This window comes from Polypterus senegalus, chromosome 1, assembly GCF_016835505.1.
Source record: "Polypterus senegalus isolate Bchr_013 chromosome 1, ASM1683550v1, whole genome shotgun sequence".
NCBI lineage: Eukaryota > Metazoa > Chordata > Cladistia > Polypteriformes > Polypteridae > Polypterus > Polypterus senegalus.
The window spans coordinates 328,070,704-328,080,227 of NC_053154.1; the positions used below are offsets into that span (position 1 = coordinate 328,070,704).

Consider the following 9,524-nt stretch of genomic DNA (forward strand, 5'->3'; position numbering starts at 1 on the left):
ACCCCTGTAGAAGAGTTGGCTCTCAGCAAAATGCCCATCTCCCTGTTTCTGAGGGCATTCCAGGGGGAAGCTCTTCCTCGGAACCAGTGGCAGGATGCAGTGGTCACTTCATTTCAGGTAAAGGATGGTCATTGCATATATTTGTCCTCAATGTGTGCCATAGGTATATTCCATATAGCCCTCTTTTTTTTGTTGGGTTAGTTGCAGGGAATGTCATATCCCTAGAACCTGTGTCTGACCAACAAGATATTGACAAAGGTCAAATATTTGATGAAGACACTGTGTCTGATTATTCATCAGGAGGAGAGATACATTTTCCAAATAATGTTTGATCAAACTCCACTCTGATCAGTCCCATGTGCCCCAATCACATTTGGAAATCCTGGGTAATGAGAATGTTAGGCTGATTGTGAGATTCTTTACAGAGCTGTGGCTGTTTTCGCCTGAGTACCTGCAATGGCATAAAACGCTTCTTTTATTGTCTGCACACACAGGTGTCTAGAAAACACTATGAAAACCTGAAGGAAATATTTCAGACTTTACAAATTGCCTGGCAAACTGCACTTTTAGACAGATTTTCCACATCGCCTACAGTATATAAAAAAAGTGCCATTTGCAAAAAAAACTCAAAGCAATGCATACTGTCTGTGAGGTTGTGAGAGCCCGACTTCGCCTAGTTTGACTTCAAATATAAGGTGCTAATAAATCTTTGAGGTACAATATTCCCCCTCAGCTAAAGCGGCATCTTTCGAAAAGAATTTCCTCCGGGAGCAATAAAAGATCTTACATATCATGCAAAACCCTCTCTATATTTGAAATTCTCTTCTTATAATTTGCTCACCAATATCAATTGGTCGCTCATTCATGAACGGCAAAGCCACAGCTGAATGAACTGCATGCACAGAAACTGATTAAGTGTGTGAGCTACTCCTTGTTAACATCAAACAAACCTGCTCCGAGCAGGTCTGAGGATTTGGATGTGTTGCTATGACAACACATCCAGCAAGAGTTTTGAAAAACCGACAGATTCAGGATCAGGCCAAATCGTCAACAATTACATCCGGCTAAACGAGTAATCCACCTACGAAAAATACCCCCCATTCGACTACATCCTTGCTCATGGAGAAGTAATACTTAATTCTGTTTCACATCCCAAACTCAAATGCCATCGATTGCAAGAAGGGGGTTTTTGACCTCATCCCATTGTCCATAGAAGTGCGGCATTAGGAGTAATAGCCAAATAAAAAAAAAAAAAACCAACGGGAGGCTCAAAATGAAACAAACAAATACCATTCTTAAAGCCTTAGGCCTTCTACCGTATAATAAACATTTCCAAGTACAAAATGTATCCTCACAAACTATGTATGGAAATGACTTACACTGCCTTAGGCGTGGCCTTCTCGGGAAAGTTGTGCTCCATAGCTTCATCAAACCAGCTATCATCTAAAGCATCCAGATCTTCACTCTCTGTGTCAGGGGATAAAGAGCTGGTGCAATGATGCTTATTCACGTGGTCCGTGTCCTTCACAGTTTCAATGTTAGGGTCGGGCAAGGGTACAGAAATGAGACACCCCTCATCCAAACCAGAGCTTAAGGTTTCATTTTTGTGGAGGTACACAGCAGCACCACCACCAGCTGCCTCAACCTTGTTCTCCTGGGCATTTGATTTAACACTCAGATCTCCTTCTGCCTCCTTCTGACCGCAGGGGTCTTTTTGCAAGATTTTGGTTTGTAAAACCCCCCGCTTCTTAAGGTAGGATTTAGGCATTTGGGGCATTTCATTAATTGGTACATTTTCTTTTCCAACTTGTGCTTTCTTAGGAGAACCAGCAAGATTCGGTGGCTTTGGGATGGCACTACAATTGGACATATGCGTGTTACAGTTCACATTTTTTTTTGGAGAGTCAAGTTGTTTGACGTCTCTTGACAAGTCGGGTATAATCTTCAAACTCTCTCTAAAAAAGCTGCCGTTGCCCTTCACAGCCTCCTTTAGAGCCGGGACGAGTTTCTTTACTCGTTTGGCATCCTGTACCGATTCTGGGCTTTGCACCGTCCTTTTTAATGGGCCCAGCCTGAGGTTCCGGCCTTTCTGCTTAGACACATCAAGCCTTTTAGGGGTATGTGAGGTACTCTCGGAGGAAGGCAAGCCTCTCAAATCTTGGTTCTGTGGCAAGGGCGACAAGGGTAAAGTTCTGCCTAGTTTCTCCTCCCTTGGCGCTTCTATTTGACTCTCGGGCGTTTCAGGGATTGAGAAGTTGCTTCCTCTTAGAACCGGTGACTGGAGAAGATTCTCTTCAAAGTCTTCCTCATCACTGCTCCCTAAAAGGTTAAAGACCATGCTTTTGACACTGACCATATTTTTACTGCTAGCTATAGTTGTGGTCCCCACTGGTACCTCCTTCTGGATGACAAGATGTTTCTGCAACAAAAGAAGTACAATTACACATTCAAAAAAGGGTGATAAACATCCATCAAAATGACTTTTATAATAATATTATTTGATGATGTATAAACAACTCTGTTAACAGTCAGTCACTTTCTAACCCGCTTAGTCCTGACCAGGGTCACAGGGGTTGCTGGAGCCTATCCCAACTAGCACAGGGGATAAGGCAGGAACAAACCCAGGGTGGGGTGCCTGTCCTTAACAGGGGCAGCACACACACACTCCAGCCACACAATGGGGGCAATTTAGTACTGCCAATACAACTAAACCCAATGTCTTTGGACTGTGAGAGGAAACTGGAGTACCCAGAAGAAGCCCACACAGACTCCCACAGGGAGGACCTAGGATGCAAACCCACGTCTCTGAAGCAGCAGTGCTACTACTGCACCACAGTGCCACCCTCTCTTAACAGTAGGTAGTTCAGTATTTATTTCAGAATTCATTCATCTTTTAATTCAGAGTTACAGGAAATATGTATCAACAACAGCACAAGATGAGGACCATCTTGGATGAGGAACCCATTCCCTACAGGGCACACCCACACCAAGCAAATTTTGAGTCACCAACACAGTGTGCATTGCATTGATGATAAACTCTACATAATGAACTTTGCCCCTGATCCTAACAGCCATCTTTACACCCCAATGCTCCTGCCATTTCATGTAAATGTTCTGGCATTACAAAATTTAGCACAAAATGTTTTGATTTCCTGGCAGACTAACAGGATGAAACATACTAATCCCAACATTTTTTTTTAACACAGAGCTTAGAATTAACAAATCATTCTTCAATACATAAAAGGATCCATTTGAATCAAATCATCTTTAAAACTGAAACAGTACAATTACAACTCAGTCAGACAATTATAAAATTTAATGTCTTGTGCCGATCAACTGTGGCACCATGCCATACAGTCATGCATGAGTCTCATTTTTAAGGACTCACAACAATAGAACCAATGCACTGAAATCGATGTTCATTAATCTGGGAACCTCAACTGACCTGCTGATTTAAGAACGGTAAAGTAACCAAACCTGCACTATTAAGATCGAGAACGATTGACCAGTCACCACCACAGCAAATGATAACTTTAAACTTTACAGAAAATAATTGCGTGAAATTAACATAAATAGCATATTTAAAGGTGTTAAGACTTCAAGCTCTGTACAGATAGCAGACGAGTGTTATGCAAATATAGCGGGCTTCTGTATTAAGATGGAAATGGAGGCAATTTACTGAGGTCTCTGAATCTTATACTTCAAAAAAAGTATGCATTGACCTGCCCATTAACCTCAGTATTTGACCAAACACTCTGTATACGTGAGCTATTCACATATATAGGGTGGTCCAGATCTAATTATGCAATTGTCATTACGCTATAACTTATTAAGTTTATTATATAGAAAATCACCCAAAAAATTCTGGACCATCGAGAATTGTGTGAACTGACGACATGAAGAATCTTCTTTGCGACGAACTGGAATCGTCCCCGCATAAATCAAAGTCATCCAGACAATCTGGATCTGCATAATTAGATCTGGACCACCCTGTACTGTACAAACACAATACTCAGTTTGGGTAACAACATAGGACAGATATAATTAGAATATCTAAGATCTATGGTGACAAATTGGACTGGACTGCCAATACTGATGCTCTATGTAAGAAAGGTCAGAGCAGACTATACTTTGAGAAGGTTGGCATCATTCAACATCTGCAGTAAGATGCTGAAGATGATCTACCAGACGGTTGTGGCGAGTGCCCTCTTCTACGCGGTGGTGTGCTGGGGTGGCAGCATAAAGATGAAAGACGCCTCATGTCTGGACAACCTTGTTAAGAAGGCAGGCTCTATTGTAGGATTAAAGTTGGACAGTTTAACATCTGTGGCAGAGAGACGGGCATTAAGCAAACTCCTGTCAATCATGAATAATCCACTGCATCCACTGAACAGGATCATCTCCAGGAAGAGGAGTAGCTTCAGTGACAGACTAAAGAGATCGTTCCTCCCCCACACTATGTGACTCTTCAATTCCACCCGGGGGAGTAAATGCTATCATTAATTTTTTTTCATTTTTATTACTATTTAATTTAATATTGTTTCTTTGTATCAGTATACTGCTGCTGGATTATGTGAATTTCCCCTTGGGATTAATAAAGTATCTATCTATCTATCTAGCAGGGTGCTGCATAGCGATGACTTTTGTGATCCCAATTCTGTTCACATTGTAAAGGTTTCATCTCCACGCTTAAACTTTGAACCAACTTCATTCTGCCTGCAGCATCCAAATCACATCTTCCTTCAGGGGAGCTTACCTGCCTGCAATGTGAATTATACGGTGCATAAATTGAACTAAAAAAAAAATAAATAAAAAACTTTGTTGGAAATTGTTGTCATTTGATCAGAGCTTGACAAAGAAAAACTATACATACATTTTTTTTTAATATTTTTAGGTCAACTGGGACTTTTGTGTTTCTTATGAATGTCATATTTGTCCTTTAGTGGGGGTGAATGAGTGTTTTGTCGAACTTTTGACTTATTGTATTCTTAAAATTTCAAACTGATGTCACAGTTAGTAAAAAACAGACGTTTCCTCTCCTGTGAGCAACGATGAAAAATACCCACCATATAGTGCACTTTCCGTTAGTCACTTTAATGGGATTAAAACTTAAATTTTGTGAGCAATTTCATCGTTTTTGACACTTTATGTACCTCAATCTATAACGGGTAACATTTTAAGCATGTTCTGCTCTTTGCACTCTCATTTACCATTGTACTGTAAAACATTTATTTCGCATTATGTCATTTCATGGGTCTTGAGATTTATACAATGTTTTTTTTTTCCTTTTGGAGAGCAATACATGTTCAGATTGGGTGAAATAAGATGGCAGACTGGTACATTGCTGTTAATAACCAAGCACTTGATATTTATATTTCATTGAAAAGGCAGCAGATGTCTCATGCAGACAAAGTGTAAAGTGTATTACAAACCGCAGCCTGACATTTATTTACAGTGTAACCTTGGGGAATAGGCGCAAGTGTGCTTGAGTTTGGGCTAACGTTTAACTGAAATTTTTTTTAAGGAGAAAGTGTTTATTATGTATTAGCACGCAGTTGAGACTTCAAGTCTGCAATGTTACAGAATTTGAGTATCCCTTTATGTTTTGTGGTACATTTACCACGTAACCTGCACCTGCAAGGAAATTGTTGTGTGGTTTCAAATTATTACAAGGTTGTACGCACTATTCCTGAAGGATCATAGTAATTTTTCTTCACTTTCTTTTAGAGATTTCTTCCTGAAATGCAAAGTGACTCAATGCTTTATTTTCTGGAAGAAGAGATTGCGTTAAAACATCAACCTAGCAAGATCAGAGTAAAACATTTACCTCAATATTATCACAGTATGAATTTTTGTATTGCACAATACACATTTTAAAGTAAAATGATCAGTGACAAAAAAAAGTTTGTTTTACGTGGCATAATTTCCATAATGAAGAGTATCTAATGCTGAATTTAGAAATACCAAGCATTATTGTAGCTGTTAACATATAAAGTATAGTTTAAAATCTCATGACCTAAGCATCGTTACACTGGCTGCCTGTGTTCTTTAGAAATGAATTTAAAATACTTATAATTGTATTCAAGGCTCTAAACAATCTAGCACCTTCTCATATTTTGGACGCATGTCCCCCTATATTCGTAAATGTAATTTTAGATACCCACACACCGGTCTGGTCACTATTCCAAAAGTGAAGCATAAATGATTGGTGAGGTGGCTTTCAGTTTCTACACTCCAAAAAATCCACGATACTTTACCATTAGAGATATATCAAAACTAGTACAGTTGAACTCTTCAAAAAGCGACTAAAACCCAATCTCTTTACTCTGACTTTCATGGGCACTTCTGAAATTAGTAGCAGTGCTTCATAATGAGGGGATGAGGAAACAGATTCTTTTCATTAAATGCAATTCCATTGGCTGTGTTACGGACTGGTCACTCATCACATATACTTTCATGCGTTTTCTTTTTTGTCGCTGGTACTCTATGGTGGCACAATGCGCCACTGTCCCCTGGCTTAAGTATGCGGCAGCCATCTGGGATACAGAGAGGATGCATAAAGCTCCACAAGAGTATCCTGTTAATGGGGACACATTCGTGATCTGTAGAATGCTTTCAGTCTTTCGGTTGGGACCCCACAGGTTTTTTTTTCCTGCAACACCCCAGCAACTGAAGTTTTTATTTTCCAGTCCTGTCTGACCAGCTAACCATACTTTATAATTAAGCTGGACATTATGATAATCTACTATTATATATAACTTACTTAGATTTTACTTATGTTTTGAAACTATTATTAAATGTAGAGCACTTTGAGCTGCTTTAATGTATGAAAATACGCTATATACACGTTGCTCTTGGATAAACTTTTAAAATACTTGCTCATGAGCACATAATGTACCTTATGAATAGTAATTAGCAATTAATTGGCTTTGCCTACCTACTATAAACGGATTGCAATAAAACTTAACGACGGAAAACCTCTGGGAGCAAATCTGAGACCCACTGCCCCGCATTTCTCACATTTACTTAACGCACAGTCCTTCAGTTACGCTATTGACAAGCTGTAATGACTATAAAGCCCAACTTATAGTTCGTCCATCACATCGTGAGGTCGGTATCTTAGACTGCAGTGAATACAGATCGATTCTAATACTGTAACATCAATTTAATACAGCGTGTTATTCCTTCATTCAAAAGGTAGGATACTCCTTCGTCCATAGTGGGAGTTCACAGAGAGGGCGTTCTTGTACGGATGGAGACGCCCATACAGGAATAGCCTTCACCAGTTTGTCCAATAGAATCACTGAGATGCCAGCGATTTGAGGGACACAGAATTAGCTCAGCAGAAGTTGTGTAAAATGTGAAGTTGCAGACCCTCTCAGTCGAAACGGTTGAAACGCATGCGCAAAACAAGGCAGCAGGCGCCCGACCACAGCTCACTAAAGCCTACTTCGCCAAACCCTCAGATTGTCCACGTGAAATGTAAGAAGCAAACGGTAGAGATAAAACAAAATCCCACCTTTGTGCTCGCGAAGAAACGTTCAATGCACATTGAACCTTTAATGACACCGCCTGGCATCTGCAATACAAAGAAGGAGAACCTCACGTTAACCACATGTAAAGAACGCGTAACCCCAAAACCCTGATGCGTACATACCGAAGATTTCTTTAACTTGCTTTTCGACATCACGACAATTCGATATTTACGAATCCAATTAGTATCCAATTGAGGTCCTCAGCCGGCCTCTTTGGCACATCTGTGCGTGCTAATGTCGCTTTTGGTTATATTGTGTGGATTTCCTCTCATTTTTCGCTTTCATTTCCGAGATAAACGTGGTTAGAAGTTATTAAAGAACGCAGGCGGGCCATCATTTACAAGTTCTACACAACCCCCTTCAAAACTTACAATACGTTTACGTTGAGCAAATTGGCGCACTTTAAAGACAAATATGCTGGGATTTCAAACATCCAATGAGAGGAGACGCAAAAACGTTACGCTATGACGCAAAGTTGCTCGCCCCTCCCTACTTGGCGGTAGTTTACTGATTGAAAGAGAAGAAGCCACTTGCAAAGGCGCTCGGTGATTAGGAAATATTCTCGTGGTATTCATATTTTAATTTCTGTTAGAAAGGGATTAAGTTCAATAGCAAAGAGGCAGAGTCACTATCTTCGCATTGAAGCGAAGCGGTCGTTGTTTTTCAGGATATGCACTTTCCTTTGTTATTTACAGTCACTTCCAGACATCGCAGACATCTGCTCCCGTTTCAATCAAACGGCGATCTGAGAAATATTAAAACACTGTAAACATTACAGTACTTATTTAAGACTTGACATCAGCTGCATTGAATCTCGATTTTTGAAAAATTTCTTTTGGAAAATCAAGAATGCATGATGTAAATGAAACAAGTCGTTTTTCTTTTATATTTAAGCTAACACAGGTGTCAGTGACTGTTGACTTTTACTGAATATGCCCCCAGAAATTAGATTAGATATACTTTATTAATCCCAATGGGAAATTTAGATGCATTACTCTTTATGTAAATTATCTGTCATTGAGAGTCACTAGCAGTCTTGTCATTGCTACGTTCATAAGAGACGTGCACTGGAGTCCTAGCGATTTGCTGTACAATTGCATTGTTCTTCGTCGTTCTATTAATGATTAGCAAATCATTTTAAACAAGTGGGGATGTCAATTTCCTGGTAAATACATATGTGATGTGTGGAGTATGCGCATTTTCATCGTGTGTGTGTGTTTTTTCCCAAAAGTGACGCTGCTTTGATTGAGTGACAGTTGTAAGTGTGCGCGTGTACTTGAGTGGCGTTCCGTCCAGGGCGCGTTCTCGCAACCCAGCAACCCCACATTGCCTTAAAATTAAAATAGGATTTTTCTATATAAATACGCACTTAATTACAATCAACTGGTGACAATAAGCAGTAATATAGTTAGGGATATATTTACTATTATATTTATTATTGTATGTGATTAACGTTATATTAATCTGATGGATTAATTTTTAAAATTCAAAATAAAAATGGAACATTTAGAAAAACACAGGGAATTCATATTTAAAGAATGTATAAAATATTGAAACTACGAAGCGTTGGTGGTATAGTGGTTAGCATAGCTGCCTTCCAAGCAGTTGACCCGGGTTCGATTCCCGGCCAACGCAATTCTAATTTTTGGGGAACAACATCACTATAAAATCTGTTGTACATCTTTAATATTTCTGAATGCTTCATTGGAATTTGGTGTTTGTATCGGAGAAAGTCCGTTATTGCAGATGCATCTATGTATATTTTACCGTTGCATCGTTACGGAATCTTTTAGCAGCAACTTCAATATGTTTATCAAATAAAACCGAGGATTATTTGATTCTTTAGCAGAAGCTGTATGTGGTAATAAATAAGGATCGGATTATATGCCAAGGAAGAAATGCCATATCAGATCAGGCACTAAAACGTGCCCGATGTATAACAGACATAAAAACAAGGCGCCACGTAGGCACTCGGAGGAAAGTGCGAAT

The 9,524-nt window shown here is 39.5% G+C and overlaps 1 protein-coding gene and 1 non-coding gene across 2 annotated transcripts in view; one reads left to right on the top strand and one right to left on the bottom strand.

Annotated features, from left to right (window-relative positions):
- dna2 (DNA replication helicase/nuclease 2) overlaps positions 1–7,942 on the bottom strand; it is a 53,988-nt gene extending 46,046 nt beyond the window's left edge. Inside the window, exons 1-3 of the mRNA XM_039737750.1 lie at positions 7,658–7,942; positions 7,520–7,579; positions 1,380–2,419 (exon numbers count right to left, since the gene is read on the bottom strand). Coding sequence (XP_039593684.1) covers positions 1,380–2,419; positions 7,520–7,579; positions 7,658–7,687 — 1,130 coding nt within the window. The 5' untranslated portion in view covers positions 7,688–7,942. The remainder of the gene's footprint in view (positions 1–1,379; positions 2,420–7,519; positions 7,580–7,657) is intronic.
- A 1,156-nt stretch (positions 7,943–9,098) lies between these two features.
- Positions 9,099–9,170, top strand: trnag-ucc. The gene has a single exon. It is a non-coding gene; the product is annotated as a tRNA-Gly (tRNA).
- Positions 9,171–9,524: the final 354 nt, after the last annotated feature.